At 47.7% G+C, this 27,668-nt stretch overlaps 1 protein-coding gene across 1 annotated transcript in view; it reads right to left on the bottom strand.

Annotated features, from left to right (window-relative positions):
- Window positions 1-2,091: 2,091 nt before the first annotated feature.
- Window positions 2,092-27,668, bottom strand: part of mrpl43 (mitochondrial ribosomal protein L43) — a 26,610-nt gene continuing 1,033 nt past the window's right edge. The window contains exons 2-3 of the mRNA XM_072479569.1: window positions 23,055-23,161; window positions 2,092-2,416 (exon numbers count right to left, since the gene is read on the bottom strand). Coding sequence (XP_072335670.1) covers window positions 2,175-2,416; window positions 23,055-23,161 — 349 coding nt within the window. The 3' untranslated portion in view covers window positions 2,092-2,174. The remainder of the gene's footprint in view (window positions 2,417-23,054; window positions 23,162-27,668) is intronic.

Genomic DNA, 27,668 nt, shown 5'->3' with positions numbered 1-27,668 from the left:
GGATGGCCAACAAAAACCATCCAGGGTGAAATAGGAGAATCTCAGGGAATGAGCAAGCGTGACTGTGAAATATTACAGGCACAGACTATTGGTCAGGGCCAAGCTCAAGAATGGGGAGTGGGGGAGATTACTACACAAAAGCACAAAGTACTAGTGTGAAGGGAACCTGCTGGTGAGGTTTAATAACTGGGAATGGAAGTTTAAACGTAAAAGAGGTAAACAAAGGTCATTCTGATGGATACACAGACCAACATTTTCGGGCTCTGAACAGGCAAATTGGAAGCACAGCAGCTGGAGAATAGGAGGGAGAGGAGTGCGGTGGACAAACAGCGAGTTGTTCAAATCAAGTTTGAAACTTGCAACTTCACCTGAGGCACTGATGCTCGCCGGTTTACAAAAAGAGTGGGTCAAAACGCACAGGTGCTTCAGTGAAATGCGCCTTTCGAAATCTGTCAACAGTGCGAAGGAGTTCACGATGACACATATTAACATTAATTATCAGCCTGCAGTGATAGATACCCACCTACACAGAGGTCCCGAACCCACAGACTCTGACTGACGAGTTTGGATAAAGCATTCCGAGCAAGAGGCCAAATATGCAAATTATAGTGTATAGCAAGAAGGATCCAATTTCTGTTCTTAAAGATAAACAAACTATCTTGCACATGCAAGAACAGATCCACCCACCACTGCTTCCGTGGTTTCAGTAGAACTTTTTATTTAAAAAGACATTTTTGAACAGACGCAATGTTCGACGAGGGGAGGATGCTCGTGGGTTTGAACGACGAACATTTTAGAGGTGACTCTACAACCTCAATCCTCACAAGCAAATGATAGCAGGGTGGGCACCAGGTTCTTTGTCTGCTTGTTATTCTCAACACGACAGGAAATGAAAAATGAAAATCGCTTATTGTCACAAGTAGGCTTCAAATGAAGTTACTGTGAAAAGGCCCTCGTCGCCACATTCCGGCGCCTGTTCGGGGAGGCTGGTACGGGAAGCCAGTGTTTAAGGAAAGGACACTTACTGAAGTGAAAGTTGAGAAAGCAACGAATTGGTGAGGGGCCCCTCGGTGTCTGTTTTCTTCACCCCCCCCGCCCCCCCCCCCCCAGCTGAAGACAGCAATGCTTGGCTGCGACCTGCTTGCTTGGGTAGTGGCTGCCACCTCACCCGGTCCACATGCCTACAATTTGTACATTGGCCTTAACCGCAAGTGTCGGCGGACTGTTTGACCATGGTGGGGGGGGGGGGGGGGGGGGGGTGCAATAATGTGGAGTCGAAGATTCACTAACTACAGACCAGAAAATATTTCCCAGTCTGTGTGGCTCAGTTTCGCACCGGATTGACACACCAAAACCGGTGGAAACATTTAAATGGGCGGCACGGTAGCACAGTGGTTAGCACTGTCGCTTCACAGTGCCAGAGTCCCAGGTTCGATTCCCGGCTTGGGCCACTGTCTGTGTGGAGTCTGCACGTTCTCCCCGTGTCCGTGTGGGTTTCCTCCGGGCGCTCCGGTTTCCTCCCACAAGTCCCTAAAGATGTGCTGTTAAGTCATTTGGATATTCTGAATTCTCCCTCTGTGTACCTGAACAGGTGCCGGAATGTGCCGACGCGGGGATTTTCACAGTAACTTCATTGCAGTGTTAATGTAAGCCTCCGTGTGAAAATAAAAATTATTAAATTAAATTACTCGCCTCAAATCCTAACGCGATACCCATTCCCATTTTAATTCCTCCATTCTGACCCGCTCCGACCTTCGTTATCTCGGCCAAGTCGCCATTTCTGATGCCTGAGCCCAAATCACATGGAGAGCTATTCGACTAGATGCAGCATCACATCCTCCAGAGTGGTGACCAGGACGACTGCTCTGTTCCCTAACCCGAGACCGCTGTTACTCCTCAACTCAACAAACTAGGATTTGAACCCAGGTGTCCCTTGGCCCCAATAGTGACTTTCAACCTAAGCCAGTGAGAGGGCGAAAGATCATTACTTTCTTCTGTATCTTTGTACAATTTCCACGCCCAAAGTTCACAGAGCAGTGGCGCCTCGTGATATTAGAAGCCATTTGCAATTCATTACTTGACTGCTCAATGTGTTGGGGAGTTTTGTTTTATTTAAATAGAAAACATTAGGTCTACGTAACTCAAGTGAATTCACTCAGGTCTGGTCAAATCCATTACTTTGCCTCAGTGGCTGCCTCCTGCTTCTCTGTCTCTTTCTTGAAGGCTTGAACGTTCAGGACACTGGATTTGTTGGTAAATGGATTCCACTGGCCCTGTATGCTTGGGCTGTCTGTGTGAAATGGTTTCCGAATGCGGATTATGTCCAGGCCTGACTGGTTGACCATTTTCTGAATAAGCTGGCCAACGTCCTCCGCCGTCTTGCGGTTGAGCGCCTCTTCCTTCACTGCTCCATTCACTGCAACCAGACAGGACAGAAAACAATATGTTTAAAAATAAAAACACCTCCAGGTGCCACTAGGCTATCGGTAAAGTGTCACGGCACGGGTTGGACTGTTGGATTCTCCACCGTTGGGATGCTCCGTTTGGCCGGCGGGTTTCCCCGACGGCGCGGGGGCTGCCCCGCCATGGGGAAACCCCATTGACCGGCCGGCGTAGCGGAGCATCCCGCCGACGGGGTGAAACGGAAATGTGGCGCCGCGGGGCGGAGAATCCTGCCTCTGATCTCTGCCCACAGAACTCAGAAAAGCCGCCAGCAACCCAATTCAACCTGCTTAATCATTCCTGTTCCTGGCCCCATCGCGAACCTTTTCATTTATTCTTTCCTCACTACCCCCCCCCCCCCCCCCCCCCCCCCCCCCCGCTAAATCCTGTCACCCCAGGTCTTTTTCTCCGCCACCCGTACTTGCTTATTGACCGGTAAACTCCCATCGGGTCACAAAATGTGAACTCGGTTTCTCGCTCCCCGGATTCTGCCTGACCTGCCAAACGTTTCCAGGTTTCCGCCTTTTGATGTCTTGCAAGTTATAAAATTGGAGATTTGGCGCGACCAAACGTGGCCTGTGTCTGGAGCGAGAGCGGTGCTAGTTCCAGGTGAAAGTGTGGGTAGAGTTAGAACTCTGAGCGGCAGGCCCAGGTGGAGTGTGGGTGGTTGCCCGCCTGTTACTGGTGATAGGCGGTGGTGAGGCCAAGTTGAAGGGGGACACAACCTGACAATGTTCAAACACCGGTGTTGATTTTTCTACTCCCCGCCGCTCACCAACCAATATTTATCACTCAATCTACCGGCACTATTAAAGTCCCAGACAGTGGCTCAGATACTGGACAGAAACCCCAATATTTTATTAATTTTGTAAGATTGTGAGGTTATGATTTGCCAGGAGTGGTGGCACGAAGAAATAGGGATATGGTATATTGAAACACACTTTATTGCCAACACAGTATTAAAATGTCTTTAACGTCACACCAGAAAATAGCTTACAATATCATACTCTTAACTGCAAATTTATTTCCACTCAAATAACAAGACAAAAACCATCTCAGCTCTCAATCCACTGTTAAAATACCATTAGCACGAAGTAATACCTGCTTTACACACAAGTTCTTTGAAAAAGAGAGAACTTTTCATACTTCTTTAAAGACAAGATCTGACTCCAGTCAGAACCATGCAGAAACTATGACTGCATACCTTCAGAAGGTGTTTCATTTGGTTTCAGCACCCCTCATTCTAAGACAAGTCTGCACTACTTTAAAGACTCTTTTAACTGAACTGCAATGAGAGAAAACTGCTTCACTTCTGGTGAACGAGGGGTGCTGAAACCAAATGAAACACCTTCTGAAGGTATACAGTCATAGTTTCTGCATGGTTCTGACTGGAGTCAGATCTTGTCTTTAAAGAAGTATGAAAAGGTCTCTCTTCATTCAGCTTTCTGCAAAACTGCCTGGTGTCTAAGCTCTACCCAGCAACATCATCATTTTACCAAGCTGAAATCTAATTAACACCCACAGGGAATCCCCTTAATCCAAACAACATTCCATTAGCCAAAGCTTTTTACTATGCTTTAATTGCACCCCTCGCACCCAAAAGCTTTGTTGTCTTTCATACCAGGATTTTGTTTAAAACATGACTGCAGCAGTCACACACACACAACCTAGGCCTTTAACCCTTACTGCACCAAATAACGACAAAATAATACACCTGAAATTCCTATATTCATCACAGCAGTAAATCAGATGATTTGGTCATTGTTGGCAATGGTATTTGTCTGAGGTTGTTATGTGGAAATTAGCTGCTGTGTTTCCCCCCCACATTACAACAGTGAGTACACCCCCACAGTGCGACATTGGCTGCTAGGTGCTTTGGGACATGGTGAGAGACATTATGATGAATGCGAGTCTTGTTGACTTGTTAGCCCACAGGGAAAGCTCTGGGAATTGGAGCGTTGGGGGGGGGGGGGGGCAGTAACCACCGGGAGGAGAGGAGACCACCGCCAGGAGGAGATCATCAAGGAGAGAAACACTGGGAGAGGAGCAAAGAGATAGGCCCCAGGCAGCAAAAGTGATGCTATGTCATTGACTCCATGTTGTGGGCCTTTGGGGCAAAAGTAAGGCTTTGGGGTAGTGCTGTTAGAACATAGAACATAGAAAAATACAGCACAGAACAGGCCCTTCGGCCCACGATGTTGTGCCGAACCTTTGTCCTAGATTAATCATAGATTATCATTGAATTTACAGTGCAGGAGGCCATTCGGCCCATTGAGTCTGCACCGGCACTTGGAAAGAGCACCCTACCCAAGGTCAACACCTCCACCCAACACTAAGGGCAATTTATCATGGCCAATCCACCTAACCTGCACATCTTTGGACTGTGGGAGGAAACCGGAGCACCCGGAGGAAACCCACGCAGACACGGGGGGGACGTGCAGACTCCACACAGACAGTGACCCAAGCCGGTGTTCTACTCAGCCGGGCTGAAAAGCTGGAGTTGCACCTGGGAATCGGTGCTGCGGTGACGCCTCGGGAAACCCACGGAACACAGTCTCAGGAGAAGAGGTTAAACCTTCAGGAGATGAACAGTCCTTGAGCAAAGACCAAGTCAAGGACATTTTTGAGGTAATTCAGAGGCTAGAAAGTGAAGATGTGGAATCCCAGAGGGAGACAATTTAACAAGATTGTTTCTGTTTAAAAACCATGGAATCTTGTGACTTTATTCCCTCAGTAAGCACCTGGGATCTCACATTCTGCCTATTTTAAACAAAAGGTTACTGGTCCCTAACTGGCTCATGCCAAAATTTGGGGATCTGGTTTAGGATTGGAACAACAGGGCAAGCAATCGTGCAACTCCTCAACCAATTGGACTGAAGGACTGTGAAAAATCTGAACCAACAAAATAGAGCAGGATGTGAGGCATCGCTGGCAAAGACCAGCATTGTTACCCATCAAAAATCATCCTTTTCAATTCAATGTCAAATCAGGTACAGAAAAGAGAGAGTGAAAAGAAGTTTGAACCGAGAGAGGGAAAAGAGACGAAATTTTTTTTAAAGGTTTGTATTGCCAAAAAAAAAACCCTGAAACAACAATTCAAATCTGAAGGAATGAGACCCCAAACTTATAAATGTTAATTTTCAGTGCGGGAGATGTTGTCTGGCAGAAATGAACTCTCATTGCATTATTGAACTGACAAGAGAATGGACAAATTCTAACTTTCTCTGCTGAGTCTAGTTTGTACCAACAGTCAGGTCCAGAAGCTTCAGGACGTTCAATGCATTTCAACGCAGAACCAGACTATGAGACGCTGTCTTGAAACTTATGGTGGAGTGGCGTGTCTCAGGCAGCAACTTATAAATTTCCGCATTTAACCGCACACCTTCCCTAGTCTGAATTTGCTGCCAGTTTGTGCATAAGTCACCCAGGAAACCTTGGTTCCTGTGTGGGTGTTACTCAACCACGCGCTTAGACTGACAATTTGGTTGGAGCAGGATCAGACTCCCATCTTTCTGGAAGGGAGCAATGTGAAGTAAAAATGTGTCCAATTTTTCGACTGAGATATCTGCTCACATCAAATTTGCTCCTGGAGAGATACGCATGCCTATAAAGATCACACTTACCGTGCCCCAGAAATCTTGTCATGCATCGAGGCAAAACAACAACGTTGCCAGCTTGCGCATAAATGTTAAAGTGTCATCTGATATCGACATCAGAAGAAAGAAACTTGCCAGATTTTGATTTCCATAAAAGCCTGACAAAGCTCAAATATCAGTTCGCAGACACGCGCCGCAGGAACATGTCAAATGAAACATACTCATGGATCTGCTTTGATGTACTATTCGTCCAGCAACTCAAGTCTGGCGATGACTCACAGACTTTAACTGCAGCTGGGATCTGTCGAAAAAGTTCTTTCCCGAAACAGTGCAGGTTCTTTGCCCAGTTTTCTGCTTCAGGGGTTGGCCAGGGCTGTATCGTCGAAACAAAACAGGCCGGGGTGGTGCCCGTCAGTGTTGAAATGTAAAACAGCGGAATGCCATCAGTTCATTGATCCCCCCTGCAGCCGGTGAGCTGTGAACCCCGTGGGGCGCTGCCAGCTCCTGCAGAATCAGTGAGGATCGAGCGAGCAAGATGGATAGAGACGGCAACGTACCCGGAATAATGAGGCATTTACACCACAGAGGCGCAGGGAAGTATCAGAAGCGAGAGTCCAAGGCCGGGTGTTTGTGGCAGGGGAGAGTTTGTAAAGAGGTTTGAGGGAGGATAAGGTCAGGCTGTGAGGGGAGCAAAATACAAGGAAACCAGTGAACAAATCAGCCGCGGTGGAGTGAACAGAATTATTGGAGACTAAAGCCTGCCTCTTGTGATACTTTGCCTCATTGTACAACTCAATATCACCACGCCCTTTAGAAAAGAGAAGGAGGTCATTCGGCCCTTCGAGCCTGCTTCGCCATTCGACATGACCGTGGCTGATCCTCCACCTTAATGCTCCACCATTCCCCTTGAGACCTTCCGAGTCCAGAGATCTATCCTCTTCCTTCTTAAATACATTCAGTGATTTGGCCTCCAGGGTGTCTTGTGGTCAAGAATTCCACAGGTTCCGCACCCTCTGAGTGAGGAACGTTCTCCTCATCCAAGTCCTAAATGGCCTGTTATGGGCCAGGGTTTAGAGAACCCCAGAGTGTATCATGGAGTTCACCTGACCCACAACTTTTAATAGATTGTGGTATGGGGAGCACATGGCCCACTCTACAGGTGCGGTACAGCAGAAATGGAAAAGTATCTTTTAAAGCAAAACAATGTTTATTCTATGAACTCAAGTTAACCTTTTTAAAACATACAGTGAACATCTTAGCAACCATTAATTCAAACACAACCCCCAAAGAATACAACACTAAGTAATCCTTAATAACTTCCCAAACAACAGGGGGATAGACAGGCGTTTCTGTGGACGCAAACGAGAATCCAGGTTGGTATGTTGCCTCCCTGGTGCAAGGGTCAAGGATGTCTCGGAGCGGCTGCAGGGCATTCTGGAGGGGGAGGGTGAACAACCAGTTGTCGTGGTGCATATAGGCACCAACGATATAGGTAAAAAACGGGATGAGGTCCTACAAGCTGAATTTAGGGAGTTAGGAGTTAAACTAAAAAGTAGGACCTCAAAGGTAGTAATCTCAGGATTGCTACCAGTGCCACGTGATAGTCAGAGTAGGAATGACAGGATAGCTAGGATGAATACGTGGCTTGAGAGATGGTGCAAGAGGGAGGGTTTCAAATTCCTGGGACATTGGGACCGGTTCTGGGGGAGGTGGGACCTGTACAAATCGGACGGTCTGCATCTGGGTGGGACCGGAACCAATGTTCTCGGGGGTGTGTTTGCTCGTGCAGTTGGGGAGGGTTTAAACTAATGTGGCAGGGGGATGGGAACCGATGTAGGAAGTCAGTGGGGACAGAAACAAAAGTCAGGAAGGGAGAGTGTGTAAAGCATGACCTGAGAAAGCAGGGCAGAGAGCAAGGAAGGTCTACATTAAACTGCATTTATTTCAATGCAAGGGGCCTGACGGGCAAAGCGGATGAACTCAGGGCATGGTCGGGCACATGGGACTGGGATATTATAGCTATGACTGAAACATGGCTAAGGGAGGGGCAGGACTGGCAGCTCAATGTTCCGGGGTACAGATGCTATAGAAAGGATAGAACAGGAGGTAAGAAAGGAGGGGGAGTGGCGTTTTTGATTAGGGAGAACATCACGGCAGTACTTAGAGGGGATATATCCGAGGGTTCGCCCACTGAGTCTATATGGGTGGAACTGAAAAATAAGAAGGGAGAGATCACCTTGGTAGGACTGTACTACAGGCCTCCAAATAGTCAGCGGGAAATTGAGGAGCAAATATGTAAGGAGATTACAGATAGCTGCAAGAATAATAGGGTGGTAGTAGTAGGGGACTTTAACTTTCCCAACATTGACTGGGACAGCCATAGCATTAGGGGCTTGGATGGAGGGAAATTTGTTGAGTGTATTCAGGAAGAATTTCTCATTCAGTAAGTGGATGGACCGACTAGAGAGGGGGCAAAACTTGACCTCGTCTTGGGAAATAAGGAAGGGCAAGTGACAGAAGCGCTAGTGAGAGATCACTTTGGGACAAGTGACCATAACTCCATTAGTTTTAAGATAGCTATGGAGAATGATAGGTCTGGCCCAAGAGTTAAAATTCTTAATTGGGGCAAGGCCAATTTTGATGGTATCAGACAGGAACTTGCAGAGGTAGATTGGGGGAGACTGTTGGCAGGCAAAGGGACAGCTGGTAAATGGGAGGCTTTTAAAAATGTGTTAACCAGGGTGCAGGGTAAGCACATTCCCTTTAGAGTGAAGGGCAAGGCTGGTAGAAGTAGGGAACCCTGGATGACTCGAGATATTGAGACTCTGGTCAAAAAGGAGGCATATGACGTACATAAGCAACTGGGATCAAGTGGATCCCTTGAAGAGTATAGAGATTGTCGAAATAGAGTTAAGAGGGAAATCAGGAGGGCAAAAAGGGGACATGAAATTGCTTTGGCAAATAATGCAAGGGAGAATCCAAAGAGATTCTACAAATACATAAAGGGGAAAAGAGTAACTAGGGACAGAGTAGGGCCTCTTAAGGATCAACAAGGGCATCTATGTGCAGAGCTACAAGAGTTGGGTGAGATCCTGAATGAATATTTCTCATCGGTATTCACGGTGGAGAAAGGCATGGATGTTAGGAAACTAAGGGAAATAAATAGTGATGTCTTGAGAAGTGTGCATATTACAGAGGAGGAGGTGCTGGAAGTCTTAAAGCGCGTCAAGGTAGATAAATCCCCGGGACCTGATGAAATGTATCCCAGGGTGTTGTGGGAGGCAAGGGAGGAAATTGTGGGTCCCCTAACAGAGATATTTGAATCATCGGCAGCCACAGGTGAGGTGCCTGAAGATTGGAGAGTGGCGAATGTTGTGCCCTTGTTTAAGAAGGGCAGCAGGGAAAAGCCTGGGAACTACAGACTGGTGAGCCTAACGTCTGTAGTAGGTAAGTTGCTAGAAGGTATTCTGAGAGACAGGATCTACAAGCATTTAGAGAGGCAAGGACTGATTCGGGGCAGTCAGCATGGCTTTGTGCGTGGAAAATCATGTCTCACAAATTTGATTGAGTTTTTTGAGGGGGTGACCAAGAAGGTAGATGAGGGCAGTGCAGTAGACGTTGTCTACATGGACTTTAGCAAAGCCTTTGACAAGGTACCGCATGGTAGGTTGTTGCAGAAGGTTAAAGCTCACGGGATCCAGGGTGAGGTTGCCAATTGGATTCAAAATTGGCTGGACGACAGAAGGCAGAGGGTGGTTGTAGAGGGTTGTTTTTCAAACTGGAGGCCTGTGACCAGTAGTGTGCCTCAGGTATCGGTGCTGGGTCCACTGTTATTTGTGATTTATATTAATGATTTGGATGAGAATTTAGGAGGCATGGTTAGTAAGTTTGCAGATGACACCAAGATTGGTGGCATAGTGGATAGTGAAGAAGGTTATCTAGGATTGCAACGGGATCTTGATCAATTAGGCCAGTGGGCCGACGAATGGCAGATGGAGTTTAATTTAGATAAATGTGAGGTGATGCATTTTGGCAGATCGAATCAGGCCAGGACCTACTCAGTTAATGGTATGGCGTTGGGGAGAGTTATAGAACAAAGAGATCTAGGAGTACAGGTTCATAGCTCCTTGAAGGTGGAGTCGCAGGTGGACAGGGTGGTGAAGAAGGCATTCGGCATGCTTGGTTTCATTGGTCAGAACATTGAATACAGGAGTTGGGACGTCTTGTTGAAGTTGTACAAGACATTGGTACGGCCACACTTGGAATACTGTGTGCAGTTCTGGTCACCCTATTATAGGAAGGATATTATTAAACTGGAAAGAGTGCAGAAAAGATTTACTAGGATGTTGCCGGGACTTGATGGTTTGAGTTATAAGGAGAGGCTGGATAGACTGGGACTTTTTTCCTTGGAGCGTTGATCTTATAGAGGTCTATAAAATAATGTGGGGCATAGATAAGGTAGATAGTCAACATCTTTTCCCAAAGGTAGGGGAGTCTAAAACTAGAGGGCATAGGTTTAAGGTGAGAGGGGAGAGATTCAGAAGGGCCCAGAGGGGCAATTTCTTCACTCAGAGGGTAGTGAGTGTCTGGAATGGGCTGCCAGAGGTAGTAGTAGAGGCGGGTACAATTGTGTCTTTTAAAAAAACATTTAGATAGTTACATGGGTAAGATGGGTATAGAGGGTTATGGGCCAAGTGCGGGCAACTGGGACTAGCTTAATGGTAAAAACTGGGCGGCATGGACTGGTTGGGCCGAAGGGCCTGTTTCCATGCTGTAAACTTCTATGATTCTATAACATCCAGAAGACAGAAGAAACACTTTTCAACAGAAGCACATTAGGTTAAAGTCACTACTGTTATTAGTTTTCAATTACCAAAGGATCGATTTACAGTCTTTAGATTAGAGAGAGAGATTCATACACCTTCTGGCTGTGACTGCAGCTATCCAGATCTGAAAACGAAATTAAAACACACCCTGCAGCCTGCTCAAAAACGAAAGTAAAAAGCTGACAGACAGTCCAGCTCCACCCACTCTCTGACATCACTGCAGTAGTAAACACCCATTTCTTAAAAGGTACATTTCTTAAACACCCATATCTTAGTGGTACTCTCACATGACAGGCGGTATCCTGAGATTGTGACCCCTTGTTCTAGGGATCATAGAAGCCCCACAGTGCAGAAGGAGGCCAATCGACCCACTGAGTCTGCACCGACCCTCTGAAAGATCATCCTACCTGGGCCCGCCCTATCTCCGTAACCCCACCTAACCTGCACATCTTTGGACTAGAATAAATAGAACATGCAGCACAGAAACAGGCTACTCGAACCAACCAGTACATGCTAGTGCTTATGCTCCACTCAGCTAGTTGGTGTTAATAAGTGAACATTCCTGATGTGATTCTGAAGACCCGGTAATTTTGATGGAATGAATGGTACTTGGCAGCTGGATCACCGAGGACACCTTGTGGCAATGTTGTGAAATCGCAACAAAACCTGTATTTACATAGCACCAGTAACATAACGAAATGACTCAAGGCAATTCACAAGAGTGATTATCAACATTTGACAATTTGACACGGAGCCCATAAAGAGATATTGGGCCAGAGACGCAGCTTTTGTTACAGTACCCCCATTACACTGTCAGTCTCCCTGTTACAGTATCATCATTACACTGCCTGTCTCTGTTACAGCATCATCAGAACACCAACTGTCTCAGAGTTGCAGTACCCCCATTACATTGCCTGTCTCCCTGTTACAGTATAAGAACAAAGAAATGTACAGCACAGGAACAGGCCCTTCGGCCCTCCAAGCCCGTGCCGACCTATCCATATCCCTCTATTCCCATCCTATTCATGTATTTGTCAAGATGCCCCTTAAATGTCACTATCGTCCCTGCTTCCACCACCTCCTCCGGTAGCGAGTTCCAGGCACCCACTACCCTCTGCGTAAAAAACTTGCCTCGTACATCTACTCTAAACCTTGCCCCTCTCACCTTAAACCTATGCCCCCTGGTAATTGACCCCTCAACCCTGGGGAAAAGCATCTGACTATCCACTCTGTCTATGCCCCTCATAATTTTGTAGACCTCTATCAGGTCTCCCCTCAACCTCCTTCGTTCCAGTGAGAACAAACCGAGTTTATTCAACCGCTCCTCATAGCTAATGCCCTCCATACCAGGCAACATTCTGGTAAATCTCTTCTGCACCCTCTCTAAAGCCTCCACATCCTTCTGGTAGTGTGGCGACCAGAATTGAACACTATACTCCAAGTGTGGCCTAACTAAGGTTCTATACAGCTGCAACATGACTTGCCAATTCTTATACTCAATGCCCTGGCCAATGAAGGCAAGCATGCCGTATGCCTTCTTGACTACCTTCTCCACCTGTGTTGCCCCTTTCAATGACCTGTGGACCTGTACACCTAGATCTCTCGGTCTGTCAATACTCTTCAGGGTTCTACCATTCACTGTATATTCCCTACCTGCATTAGACCTTCCAAAATGCATTACCTCACATCGGTGCAGACTCAGTGGGATTAAACTCCATCTGCCATCTCTCCGCCCAAGTCTCCAAACAATCTAAATCCTGCTGTATCCTCTGACAGTCCTCATCGCTATCCACAATTCTACCAACCTTTGTGTCGTCAGCAAACTTACTAATCAGACCAGTTACATTTTCCTCCAAATCATTTATATATACTACAAACAGCAAAGGTCCCAGCACTGATCCCTGTGGAACACCACTGGTCACAGCCCTCCAATTAGAAAAGCATCCTTCCATTGCTACTCTCTGCCTTCTATGACCTAGCCAGTTCTGTATCCACCTTGCCAGCTCACCCCTGATCCCGTGTGACTTCACCTTTTGTACTAGTCTACCATGAGGGACCTTGTCAAAGGCCTTACTGAAGTCCATGTAGACAACATCCACTGCCCTACCTGCATCAATCATCTTAGTGACCTCCTCAAAAAACTCTATCAAGTTAGTGAGACACGACCTCCCCTTCACAAAACCATGCTGCCTCTCACTAATACGTCCATTTGCTTCCAAATGGGAGTAGATCCTGTCTCAAAGAATTCTCTCCAGTAATTTCCCTACCACTGAAGTAAGGCTCACCGGCCTGTAGTTCCCTGGATTATCCTTGCTACCCTTCTTAAACAGAGGAACAACATTGGCTATTCTCCAGTCCTCCGGGACATCACCTGAAGACAGTGAGGATCCAAAGATTTCTGTCAAGGCCTCAGCAATTTCCTCTCCAGCCTCCTTCAGTATTCTGGGGTAGATCCCATCAGGCCCTGGGGACTTATCTACCTTAATATTTTTTAAGACACCCAACACCTCGTCTTTTTGGATCTCAATGTGACCCAGGCTATCGACACACCCTTCTCCAGACTCAACATCTACCAATTTCTTCTCTTTGGTGAATACTGATGCAAAGTATTCATTTAGTACCTCGCCCATTTTCTCTGGCTCCACACATAGATTCCCTTGCCTATCCTTCAGTGGGCCAACCCTTTCCCTGGCTACCCTCTTGCTTTTTATGTACGTGTAAAAAGCCTTGGGATTTTCCTTAACCCTATTTGCCAATGACTTTTCGTGACCCCTTCTAGCCCTCCTGACTCCTTGCTTAAGTTCCTTCCTACTTTCCTTATATTCCACACAGGCTTCGTCTGTTCCCAGCCTTTTAGCCCTGACAAATGCCTCCTTTTTCTTTTTGACGAGGCCTACAATATCTCTCGTTATCCAAGGTTCCCGAAAATTGCCGTATTTATCCTTCTTCCTCACAGGAACATGCCGGTCCTGAATTCCTTTCAACTGACACTTGAAAGCCTCCCACATGTCAGATGTTGATTTGCCCTCAAACATCCGCCCCCAATCTATGTTCTTCAGTTCCCGCCTAATATTGTTATAATTAGCCTTCCCCCAATTTAACACATTCATCCTAGGACCACTCTTATCCTTGTCCACCAGCACTTTAAAACTTACTGAATTGTGGTCACTGTTCCCGAAATGCTCCCCTACTGAAACATCTACCACCTGGCTGGGCTCATTCCCCAATACCAGGTCCAGTACCGCCCCTTCCCTAGTTGGACTGTCTACATATTGTTTTAAGAAGCCCTCCTGGATGCTTCTTACAAACTCCGCCCCGTCTAAGCTCCTGGCACTAAGTGAGTCCCAGTCAATATTGGGGAAGTTGAAGTCTCCCATCACCACAACCCTGTTGTTTTTGCTCTTTTCCAAAATCTGTCTACCTATCTGCTCCTCTATCTCCCGCTGGCTGTTGGGAGGCCTGTAGTAAACCCCCAACATTGTGACTGCACCCTTCTTATTCCTGATCTCTACCCATATAGCCTCACTGCCCTCTGAGGTGTCCTCCCGCAGTACAGCTGTGATAATTCTCCCTAACCAGTAGCGCAACTCCACCACCCCTTTTACACCCCCCTCTATCCCGCCTGAAACATCTAAATCCTGGAACGTTTAGCTGCCAATCCTGCCCTTCCCTCAACCAGGTCTCTGTAATGGCTACAACATCATAGTTCCCAAGTACTAATCCAAGCTCTAAGTTCATCTGCCTTACCCGTAATACTATCTCTATTACACTGCCCGTCTCTGTTACAGTATCACCATTACACTACCTGTCTGTCACAGTATCACCATTACACTGCCTGTCTGTTACAGTATCACCATTACACTGCCTGTCTCTTTGTTACAGTATCACCATAACACTGCCCGTCTCTGTTCCAGCATCCCCATTACACTGCTTGTCTTTGTTACAGCATCCCCATTACACTGCTTGTCCCTGTTACAGTATCCCCATTACAGTGTCTGTCTGTTACAGTATCCCAATACACTGTCTGTCTCTGTCACAGTATCACCGTTAGACTGTCTCTCTTTTACAGCATCACCATTACACTGCCCGTCTCTTTGTTAGAGTCTCACCATTACACTGCCTGTCTCTCTGTTACAGTATCATCCTTACACTGCCTGTCTCTCTGTTACAGTATCATCCTTACACTGCCTGTCTCTCTGTTACAGTATCATCCTTACATTGGCTGTCTCTCTGTTACAGTATTACCATTACACCGTCTGTTACCGTCTCACCATTACACTGTCTGTCTCTCACCAACAGTCTGTCCTGGTCCACTCACGTTGATGCAACAGTCAAGAAAGCCCAACAACGTCTCTACTTCCTACAGAGGCTAAAGAAATTTGGCATGTCTGCATCGACTCTCACAAACTTCTACAGATGTGCCATATTGTGTCATAGAGAGCATCCTAGCCGGCTGCATCACAGCCTGGTATGGCAACTGCTCGGTCCAAGATCTCAAGAAACTGCAGACTATGGGGACTTCCGGTGACGGCGGGCGGGAGGCGGCCGCACAATGGAGGGCTCCCGTTCGGGAACGGCATTTTCGGGGCTTTAAGCCCGGTCCCAGGGTCCACGGAGGCGGCAGAAGCAGGGAGAAGGCACGGAGGAGGCACAGTGAAGACACAGGAGGGGAAAGAACCCTCAGAAAAATGTCGAGGGTGAGCAAACAAACGGCCGAAAAAAACCACCTGGAGGTCCGTCGGGGAGTGGAAAGGTCACCGCGGGGTCACCAGGATAAATGGAGGCTGGAGCACCAGGGAAGGCCGCACTGCTTACGGCTGAAGAAATAACCAAGGTGATGGCTGCGGAATTTGAAAAGCAGTTGGCGCAGATTGCGAAATGCATGGAGACGGTGAGGAAGGAGATGAGGGAGGCTTCGAGTGTGCTGGTGGAGGAGGCGGTTTCCCCGGTGAGGACGGAGGTGGCGAGCGCAGTGGCGGAGGTGCGAGAGCAAGGGGAGGCGCTGAAGGAAGTGGCGGAGACGGTATTGCAGCACGGTGATCAACTTGCCTCGATGGGGAAGGAGATGCGGAACGTGATGGACACGAACAAGGATCTGCGAGGAAAAATGGAAGACCTGGAAAATAGATCCAGGCAACAGAACTTGAGGATTGTGGGGCTGCCCGAAGGAGTTGAAGGACCGAAGCCGACTGAGTATTTTGCCGCGATGCTGGCAAAAATATTGGGGGAGGAGGAGGACCCCTCCCGATATGAACTGGATCGGGCTCATCGGTCATGGAGGCCTGTACCAAAGGCGAGTGAGCCGCCAAGGGCAGTGACTCTGTGCTTCCGTAGGTACAGTGTGAAGGAGAAGGTCCTGAGCTGGGCCAAGCAGAAGCGGGTGGTGCAGTGGGCTGGAGCTGGTATACGTTATACCAGGACTTTATGGTGGAGCTGGCAAGGAGGCGGGCTGCCTTCAACCGGGTGAAGAGGGCACTGTACATTGGCAAGGTGCAGTGCGGCATTGTATATCCACGAAGCTGAGGGTGACTTATAAGTTCAGGGACTTTTATTTTGGAACGGCGGAAGCAGCGGAGGAGTTTGCGAAAGCAGAAGGACTGTGGCAGAACTGAGAAATTGAGGAATGGCCATGTGCCGATGTGACCTCATGACTGTATTTTATTCTTTTTTGTATCACTGCGCGGGGGTGTAGAGATTAAAGGAGCCAAGGTGGTATATATTTGGACAAGGGAAGGGACGGGACTTTCACTCGAAATGAGAGTTCTTTGGGGTGTAGGTGGATATGCGGGGTGTGTGTGCTAAAAGGGGATCTTTGGGCTTTCCTGGGGCTGGGCAAGTGGGAAAGGGACCCGGGAGGGGGCCTCCACGCTGGCCGGTTTAAGCCGGCCAGTGAACGGGAGTGAGGTGGGGGGAGGGGCTGCGGCCATCGGAGCCTGGCAGAACAGGGTCCGAGTGGTCTAGCCGGGGTGGAAAGTTGGGGGGGAAGGAACCGAGGGTGGGGGGAGGAGTTTTACAAGAGGCAGTGGACGGGAGGAGCTGGAGACCTGGGGTGGGGGGGTGGGAGCTGTGTAAGATTAAGGGTGACTACGGGTAATCCCCAATTCCTTTCTGTCATTTGTTTATGTAAACATGCGGGTTGAGGTTTGGGGGTTGGTGGGTAGATGGGATCGTTGTTATTATGGGGACTGACATATCTTACTGATTATTGTTTATTGTTGATGGATGTAAATGTGGGAGAAAATGTGAAAATGGAGGAGAATTAAAAAAAATTTTTTTAAAAAGTAACTGCAGACTATGGTGAAATCAGCCCAACGCATCACACAAACTTGCCACCCCCACATTGATTCTGTGTACACCTCCCGCTGCCCCAGGAAGGCAGACAGCATTATCAGAGACCCCTCCCACCCAGGCATTGCCTTCTTCCAGACCCTTCCATCAGGCAGAAGGTACAGAAGTCTGAATCTCGCACATCCAGATATAGGAACAGCTTCTTCCCCACAGCTACTGGACTCCTCAACGACTCCCCCTCGGACTGATCTGTTCCCTGTAAGAACACTATTCACGATGCCCTATGCTGCTCTTGCTCATGTATTTGCTTTGTTTGGCCCCTTGTTCCGCACTGTAACCAATCACTGTTTGTTGATGTACCATTTGTCAATGTTCTCTGTTGATTATTCTTTTTCTCTACTATGTACGTACTGTGTACGTTCCCTCGACCGCAGGAAAATACTTTTCACTGTACTTCGGTACATGTGACAATAAATCAAATCAAATCAAATCATCCTTACACTGTCTGTCTCTCTGCTACAGTACCATTACACCGTCTGTTTCAATATCAGCATTACACTGCCTGTCTCTCTCTGTTACAGTATTACCATTACACTGTCTTTCTGTCACACTATCACCATTACACTGCCTGCCACTCTGTTACAATATCCCCATAACACTACCGGTCTCTCTCCACTACAGTATCCGCATTACATTGCAGGTCTCCCTCTGTTACAGTATCACTATTACATTGCCTGTCTGTTACCGCATCACCATGCCACTGACTGTTACAGAATCACATTGCACTGCCTATGTAATGGTGATACTGTAACAGACAGACAATGTAATGGTGATATTGTAACAGACAGACAAGCAGTGTAATGATTATACTGTAACAGACAGGCAGGCAGTGTAATGGTGATACTGTAACAGACAAGCACTGTAAAGGTTTCACCATTACACTTCTTGTCTGTCTGTTAGTGTCATTGTTACACTGAACGTCTCTGTTACAGTATCCCCATTACACTGCATGTCTCTGTTACAGTATCCCCATTACACTGCCTGTCTGTCTGTTACAATACCACCATTACACTGCTTGTCTGTCTGTTACAGTCTCGCCATTACACTGCCTGTCTGTCACAGTATCATCATTACACTGCTTTTCTGTCTGCTACAGTCTCACCATTACACTGCCTGTCTGTCACAGTATCACCATTACACTGCCTGTCTGTTACAGTCTCACCATTACACTGCCTGTCTGTTACAGTCTCACCATTACACTGTCTGTCTCTGCTTTTATTTCAAATGTTCAGCATCTGTGGTATTGTGCTTTCAATCAGGGAAGATGCAGGTTGACTCGGTAACCCAGTAAGATGTCTGTCCGGAGGTGCCAGTGCAGCAAGGACGTGGTTACATGGATTTCCCAAATGCCTTTCACCAGATGCCTCACTGGAGAGTGACGGAGATTAGAGAACATGGGACCGATGAGAATATCGGTAAATTAGATTAAAAACTGGTCAGACAGGGGAAGACGGAATGCAGGGTTTCAGGGTTAGTTACTCGACCGCAGTGAACAGTGTTCTGTGCTGGCACTGCTCGGCTCACTGTGCAACTCACTGATTAAGCTACAAGCCCCAAAGTAATCGATTAGGAGAGTTGTGTCTTTGGGATGAGTTAGGAAATTTGGGAAGGGTGCAATTCTCTAGCGATTAAAAGCAACAGCATTAAGTGGATAAGTCTAACTCAACATTGTGTCTTACAGCAAGAGCGTAGAACATTTCAATTCTTTTGTACAGTTTTGGGCTCCACATCATCGAAAGGATGTTGAGATGGCTGAGGGGTAAATGCAGTCGCTGGCTGTAATGTACGTGACAACTGTGAGGTTTCTAAGCACTACAACGTTTGTGGGTTATGTAGTGTGGGACTGTCTCTTTAAACTGAGGATAAATCAAAGAGCGAGGCCAGTTAGTCAGATGGCTAGTTAGCTCAGAGCAACAGCAACAGATCAGGCTCAATTCCTGAGGGCAGCACGGTAAGTGGATAGCACTGTGGCTTCACAGCGCCAGGGTCCCAGGTTCGATTCCCGGCTTGGGTCACTGTCTGTGCGGAGTCTGCACCTTCTCCCCGTGTCTGCGTGGGTTTCCTCCGGGTGCTCCGGTTTCCTCCCACAGTCCAAAGACGTGCAGGTTAGGTGGATTGGCCATGATAAATTGCCCTTAGTGACCAAAAAGGTGAGGAGGGGTTATTGGGTTACGGGGATAGGGTGGAAGTGAGGGCTTAAGTGGGTCGGTGCAGACTCGATGGGCCGAATGGCCTCCTTCTGCACTGTATGTTCTATGTTCTAGCCTCGGGACCCGTCTCCTCGCCTGTCCCATGCTCGATGTGTAGTGGTTACCCCCAAACTACGTAACCGGTCTTGGGGCAGCTTCGATGGATTGGCCATGCTAAAATTGCCCCTTAGTGTCCAAAAATGTGCAGGTTAGATGGGGTTACAGGGATGGGGCGTGGGAGTGGGCCTAAGTAGGGTGCACTTTTGGAGGGTTGGTGCAGACCCAAAGGGTCGAATGGCCTCCTTCTGCATTGTAGGGATTCTATGACAGTCTCTCAAGGACAATAGCTAATTACCTGCAAGCTAAATATGCTGCTGTCTGGCTGGGTATTATATTGTTAGAGATCAGCAGAAGACTCAGATTGTTTCATTGAGAAGGGGGTGCAAGGTATTAATGCTCGGGGACATTGACTGCTGTACTAAAAGCTACAGTGTGTCTCCCCCCCCCCCCCCCCCCCCCCAAAGTCCCAGAAACGTGGTCAACTTGTAAACATTGATACTAGGACTCATCTTTTTACTTCAAAGATGAAAGTCAATTGTGACCAAAGGTTGACATTTCCACTTGGATACAAAACAAATATGTTTCCTGTTGCCATGGAGAAGAGGATGGAGGAAGCCATTTTGATGTCAGGTTACAGCCTTCCCCGTACACCCAAAAATATCACTTTGGCTCTGCGTTCTGCGGCCAACTGAGAGGTAGCAAACAAGAAGATGATAGATCGGCCTGCACCTTAAGCAGAGCAAATGTTGACTCTGTCCTTCACCATGCAGATTGCGGGTGGGAGCTTAGACAAAGTTAGAAGAGCGAGAGTGTGGGAAGTTAAACGGGGCTGCAAGATTTGCCGAGCTTGGAGATAGAGGAATAAATCTCCAGTGTAATCTTCGTGGGAGAACATTCTATGGGTAGAAGTTAATTGGCTGGGAAAGTAGCAAGGAGGCAACCCATTGGATGTTGGGAGCGAGTGCGAACTGTTTGCTAAGAGATTTGTAACGGTTTGCAAATTGCCTACACAAGAAAATGGTGTTTAGTCAGTGGTGATTTTCAGTCATTTGTTCCAGCAAACATTTAAAGTTGACATATCAGCTCTCAGTTAATAACTAAAAGCTCGAATGCCTCTTTCAAAGTTATTGCTCTCGTTAGAAGAAATACAAAAGGCTGGAGAAATTGGGACCATTTGGATAGATGGTAAGGCAATTTGATATGAAGGGCTGAACAGGAAATAGAATCATAGAATTCCTACAGTGCAGAAAGAGGCTATTCGGCCCACTGAGTCTGCACCAACCCTTCGAAAGACCACCCTACCCAGACCCACCCCTCCCACCCCATCCCTGTAACCCCATCTAACCCTTTGACACTAAGGGGCAATTTTAGCGCGGCCAATCCACCGAACCTGCACATCTTTGGACTGTGGGAGGAAACCGGAGCACCCGGAGGAAACCCACGCACACACGGGGAGAACGTGCAGACTCCGCACAGTCACCCGAGGTCGGAATCGAACCCGGAACCCTGGAGCTGCGAGGCAGCAGTGCTAAATGCTGTGTCGCTGGAATTAAATTTTCTCTCTCAAAAAAAGAGGCGGTGAATGCTGGGGGAGAATTTCAATACCGAGGAGAAAGGATTTAAAATTTGGTAGGGGTATCGAGGAATATGGCAGCTCAATGGAGTTAAGGTGCAGACCCGCCCAATCTTTTCAGAGGGGCTGAATGGCCTCCTCCTATTCCTGTGATGGACAGAAACATTTAGCATTACTGCTCGTATGTGAGATAATTACCAGGATTGATTGAAGTTCTGTTGTAAGTTCCAAGCAGGCTCAAGTTTTGGCAACAAACAATCTATAGGTTTGGAGCACCCTCTTGTGGCCAAAGGCTGCACTACACTGTTTGGAACAAAAAAACTTCTCAAAATCATGCAGACCATCTTTACACAGAGTGGGTGACACCAAAATCAACCCTTGTACATTTTTCACAATCTTCTTTATTTAAATCTCTGGTCAGGGTTTCAAATTGGCCCTCCGGATTTGTAATGGCCAGCGCGGTAGCATAGTGGTTAGCACTATGGCTTCACAGCGCCAGGGACCCAGGTTCGATTCCCGGCTTGGGTCACTGTCTGTGCGGAGTCTGCACGTTCTCCCCGTGTCTGCGTGGGTTTCCTCCGGGCGCTCCGGTTTCCTCCCACAAGTCCCGAAAGACGTGCTTGTTAGGTAATTTGGACATTCTGAATTCTCCCTCTGTGTACCCGAAAAGGTGCCGGAGTGTGGTGACTAGGGGCTTTTCACAGTAACTTCATTGCAGTGTTAATGTAAGCCTACTTGTGACAATAAAGATTATTATTTTTATAATCTGGTTGGGGAATAATAGCTGCATGCATAAGTGGGCTATTGGGCCGATCGACTCAGTGTCGCCTCACTGTTAGAGAGTTGGGCAGTGGGCGCACGGAATGGAGTTACCTACCCAGATTTTGGTTGGAAGAGGAATAAAATCAGCGTGAAGCAGATAGAAAGAGATAAAGAGATAGAGAAACCGACGAGAATTCTGACTTCCCTTTAAGGAAGCTAGTCCATTCAGCGGGATTTCGGCGAGCTGAAGCTCGCTCGGCAGCCCAAAACCTCAGCCACCAAGCGCGTTTCCTGGCAGCACAGTTTCCTCCTACAGCCGACTGTGGCGGACGGGTTTTAATGCCCCCTGTCAAGTGGACAACTCGTGCAGTACGGAGGGTGGGCAGACCCCCACCCTTCTTCTTCCTCAACATCCAGGCCCTTCAAATGAAGTCAACCTGGTTTTATTATAGGGCGGCACGCAGCGCAGTGGTTAGCACTGGGACGACGGCGCTGAAGACCCAGGTTCGATCCCGAGTCACTGTCCGTGTGGAGTTTGCACGGTCTCCCCCGTGTCTGCGTGGGTTTCACCCCCACACAGCCCAAAGATGTGCTGGTTAGGTGGATTGGCCACGCTAAATTGCCCCTTAATCGAAAAAAATAAATAATTGGGTACTCTAAATTAATAAAAATTAAAAAAATATTATTTGAACTGGCAGGGGGATTAGAGGTCTTGTGGCGCGGTGGGTTGGCGCCCCTGCCCCCCCGAGCCAGGAGCTCCGGCTTCGATTCCCACCCCAGTGACTATCTAGGGGGGGGGGGGGTGCAGTGACTATCTAGTGGGGGTGGGGGGTGTGGGTTGCAGTGACTGTCTCGAATGCATTGCCTGAAACGGTGGAAGCAGATTCATCAGTAACTTCCAAACAGGAATTAGACAAAGGATCAAAAAGGAAAAAGTTTGAAAGGCTTTGGGGAGGGGGAACTCAAAAAGAGCTAGCACTGGCGCAATCGGCTGAATGGCCTCCCTTGGTGGATATAATTGCATTAATAAAAAAAAACCTCAACTTGATATGAAAGCAGATTAAAAAGTTAAGTGGGAGAAATAACGAGTTAAGATGCAGCAAAGTGATGGGAGGATTAATAATTAATATTGGTCAGGAGTACGCTCTGAATGGGCCAAATCCAGCCATCGGACCTTCCTCCCTTATTTACTGGTACCTTTCCGTGGACTGAACAAACCTATTGTTCCACGTTTCCCGGAGTGGCAAGCAATACTCACGGTATTCTGCGACTAGCTTCGGGACGTTGCACCGCTTTGCTGTGACGTACACCACAATGCCAGGATTCTGCTTTGCAAAGTCTACCACGCCCTCCTCAATGAACTCTCTGACGAGACCAAAGAACATTGCGAAAAGATACATTAGAAGATTTCATATTGCAGCCATTTTCTGCTACATCACACTTAATACATCCGCTGCGGTTCACACCAAACATCTAATCCCCCCCCCCGCAGGAGAGCAATGAAGCAACAGTGTGCACCCATTACAAGATGGTGGTGCAGCACGGGCTCCTTGCACGGCACCTTTCAAACCCCGGGCCTCTTTATCACATGGAGGGACCAGGCCAGCAGGTGTGTGGGAACATCTCCACCTACACGATCCCCTCCAAACCACACGCACAGTCCGACCTGGAACTGTTTCGCCAGGTCCTACAGTGTCGCTGGGTCAAAATCCTGCAAGTCCCTTCCTACATCACGTGGACTGCAAGCGCTTCGAGGGGGCTGCTTCTGAAGAGCGAGCGATTAGGGATGAGGAATAAATGTGGGTCTTGCTAGTGTGAGCAGAAATATTGTAACGTAATCGTTGAGTATTTATGGATAAGTAGTAATGAATGCAAAAGGATTCAAGAAAATGAACTGTAATGCGACATGAATCCCAGGCCCCGGTTGAGGCCGCACTCATGTGTGCGGGACTTGGCTATAAGCTTCTGCTCGGCGATTCTGCGTTGTCGCGCATCCTGAAGGCCGCCTTGGAGAACGCTTACCCGGAGATCAGAGGCTGAATGCCCTTGACTGCTGATGGTTCATTTTCCAATAAGGAGCGAGGCGTGAGGCAAACGATCATCTTCATTTTTTTTTGCCTCAGAAGGAGGTGTGGAGGCAAGTGGTTTGAAATGGGAGGGATAGGAAAGAGTGCAGGCCCCTCCCGCACGGCCCAATCTCACCGGAAACAAATCCTGGCATCCACATATTCCACTGGCGCTAAAGGTGCAGTTGAACATCCTTGATTTTCAGCGCATTTAACCTGCGGTGACGTGCCGGTTACACGCAGCACTCACCACACCAGCAACAAAAGCATCAGCGATCGGCGAAAACATTTCTTCAACGGCGTCATCAGGTGGCCCATTTGGATCAATGTGGCGCACCAGGTCCCGCAGTCTTCTGTTGCTTCAACAGATTGTCGTCTGGACTCATACGTTCCCCCTGAGCCCAGTTGTCCAGGACCCAGGTATTTCAGAAAAAAATGTCCTTCTTTCTGGCAACAGCAGCCTCCAGACATTCGCAGCCACCAGCAGCAACCAGAAAACGCAACCTGCAGCTGGGTGAAGCGCTCGCGCAACTAACAAGACCAATTCCTCATCAGCAAAAGCCTTCAGCTGTGAAGCTAGAGGCTGCTCACAGTCAAAGGGAGTTAAATGAGCTTCAGCACAGAACCAAGGACAGGGCTCTGCCCCGGAAGTATTTGGTTGGACAGACAGGCAACAGCTGCAGGTGCCCCTGTTCTGGGTCTCCACAATATTTAAAGATGGCTTGAAGGCCTCGCAGACGCAAAGCCCCTCACCCTCCACCCAGGAGCGACTCCCGACCTGCAACGCTTCAGCAACCCCCTCCCGAACATGCCCAATTCCTCTGACCCAGCTTCACATTTTTAAAAAGGAGTACTAAACGATGCCCGCGTGATTGCTCGCTGGGGAGTCCGTTAATTCCCGAAAGGCCATTGAAGTCAACTTCAATCTCGCTAATGAGATGGAAATGAATGCGAATGAGGGTTAATGATATGCTCGCCATATTTGGGAGAGATCTGGAACCTCAAGCAGAAATTAAACCTGTCCCTTTAATTCCTATTCCAGCATTGGAGGAAATCATCACTCGAGTCCGAACAGATTGTGTAGGTCCCCTCCCCAAGCCAAAAAAGTGGAAAGCGGTACTTGTTGACAATCAGGGATGTACGTCTAAATTTCGAGAAGCGATACTGTTGAGAAATATCACAGCAAAGAGGATTGTAGAAGAGTTGGCAAAACTCTTTACAAGGTACGGTTTGCCAAAGGAAATATAGTCGGACCAAGGTTTGAATTTCATGCCAGTTGTTTAAGGAAGCCATGAGCAGATTAGGGATAAACAGTTTAAATTGCCATCTTATCATCCTGATTCACATGGTGCGTTAGAAAGAGATGGCACCAAGCTCTTAAAACTATGATCGATAGTCACGATCGCCCACAAGTTTCGGATTGAGGGGCTCCATTCTTAATATCTGCAATGCGGAATACTCCTATTGACTCAACAAGGTGTAGTCCTTTCGAATTAGTCTCTGGCCATGAGGCGAGAGGACCACAAAAAGTAATTCAGGTAAGTCAAAATTCAGAGGCTACTCTCCTGCATTATGTGACAAAATTCAGAGAGCTTGAACAGAGCATATGAATGGGTGGCACGGTCGCGCAGTGGTTAGCACCGTTGCTTCACCGCTCCAGGGTCCCAGGTTCGATTCCCGGCTTGGGTCACTGTCTGGGCGGAATCTGCACATTCTCCCCCTGTGTCCGCCCGGGTTTCCTCCGGGCGCTCCGGTTTCCTCCCACAAGTCCCGAAAGACGTGCCTGTTAGGTGAATTGGACATCCTGAATTCTCCCTCCGTGTGCCCCGAACAGGCGCCGGAATGTGGCGACTGGGGGATTTTCACTGCAGTGTTAATGTAAGCCTGCTTGTGACAATAACGATTATTTAAAAAAAGTTAGCTAAAGAACATTTAAAAATATCACGGCAGGCAATGAAGGCAGGAACAGATAAGTGGGAAAAGGTTTGTGGTTTTGTTGCTGTTGGGGGGAGGGGGGGAGGTGTTACTTTTGACGACAGTTTCTGATGAACAATGAAAGGCAAGGTTTAGGGGGCATACTGGATTGAAAAGAAACTAAATGAAGTAAATTGGTTGATAAGAACTCCAGGTGGAAGAAAAACACACTTACTTTCCTCAAATTGAATTGGTCAATGAGGGAGTGTTTAACATTCTGAATGGAATACGGAGTTAACTTCCAGACAAAAGGAAAGTGATTTGAAAGAGGTATTGCAGTCGCACAAAGCTAGCTGTGTGAATAAAATGGGGACAACAAATGTACAAAGAAAAGTACAGCACAGGAACAGGCCCTTCGGCCCTCCAAGCCTGCACCGACCATGCTGCCTGCCTAACCTAAAACCTTCTACACTTCTAGGGTCTGTATCCCTCAATGCCCATTCTATTCATGTATTTGTCAAGATGCCCCTTAAACGTCACTATCGTCCCTGCTTCCACCACCTCCTCCGGCAGCGGGTTCCAGGCACCCACTACCCTCTGTGTAAAAACCTTGCCTCACACATCTTCTCTAAACTTTGCCCCTCGCACCTTAAACCTATGCCCCCTAGTAATTGACTCTTCCGCCCTTGGAAAAAGCTTCTGCAGCTACACATGATGTAGATGTGTGGGGTTCAATAAGACAACATTGTTACAGATTAAATCCAGTGAGATTATCACAAGTGCAAAAGGATATTGAATTCATGCTCCAGAACGACATCAGAGTCGGGTAGCAGCAACTGGAGCTCACCTACTGTGATGGTGCAGAAACCTCATGGAACACAATGACTGAGTGGATTATCGAAAAGTGAATGCAGTGACAAAAGTGGACTCTTATCCTATTCCACATTTGGAAGGCTGCATTGAGAATATGGGACAATCACATTTGAATACCAAGATTGACTTGCTGACAGGATACTGGCAATTACCCTTATCAGAACGGGCAAGAGGGATATCAGCTTTTGTAACACCAGATGGGCTTCATCAGTTCAAAGTTATGCCATTTGGTACGAAGAATGCGCCAGCAACTTTTCAAAGACTGACAAACAAGGTTATCAGAGCAGGGATTTTCAAACTCAGGGTCGCGATCTGTGGGTGGGTGTCGGGAGGGTCATGGAGCGGTCGCAGCATTCCCGATCACGGGAGGAGCATCCAAGGGCCGGACTGGCTTTTCAGAATGCCGGCTGCGACCAGCTTTTAAATGTGAAGGCTGGAGTCTTCTCTCGAGAAGCGGTGACAGAGAGCAGAAGACGCACCCGACACATGCCTGTCGGTCAATGCTTTGGGCACCAAATCACAGGTGGAGAGATTCCTCCATTTTGTAGCTGCCAGCAAGCAAGCAACAGGACTGTGTGAAGAACTGAGATGGATCATTTTGTCATAAGGAAGGAGATGCAGAGACACAAACAGGCCAGGATCTCACAATTGAATCTCCTGGAGAGAGAGGTTCGCAGGAGAGTCCGCAACAGGAAACAGCAGTGCTCGTGTGAGCTGTATCCAGAGCCCCAGGGCGCCCGGTGAAGAACTCATTAAGAAGAAACTGAAATTGGGAACAAAACAATATAAAAATGATCTCTTGAGGTCTGAGTTTATTGATTGTGCCAATGCAAATCAGGATGTAAAGTCCATGTGTGTTATATGCAGGGAAGTACTGGCAAATGAAAGTTTAAAACTCTCAAAACTTCAAAGGCATTTGGAGACTAAGCACGACGAGTTCAAGGACAAACCTCTTGATATTTTTCAAAGGGTGCAGTGAGAAATTAAATCATCAGCTGAAGTCCTTAGCAGAAATGTAA

Source organism: Scyliorhinus torazame, chromosome 16, assembly GCF_047496885.1.
Source record: "Scyliorhinus torazame isolate Kashiwa2021f chromosome 16, sScyTor2.1, whole genome shotgun sequence".
Lineage (NCBI taxonomy): Eukaryota > Metazoa > Chordata > Chondrichthyes > Carcharhiniformes > Scyliorhinidae > Scyliorhinus > Scyliorhinus torazame.
This window is presented reverse-complemented; position numbering and strand designations above follow the sequence as displayed.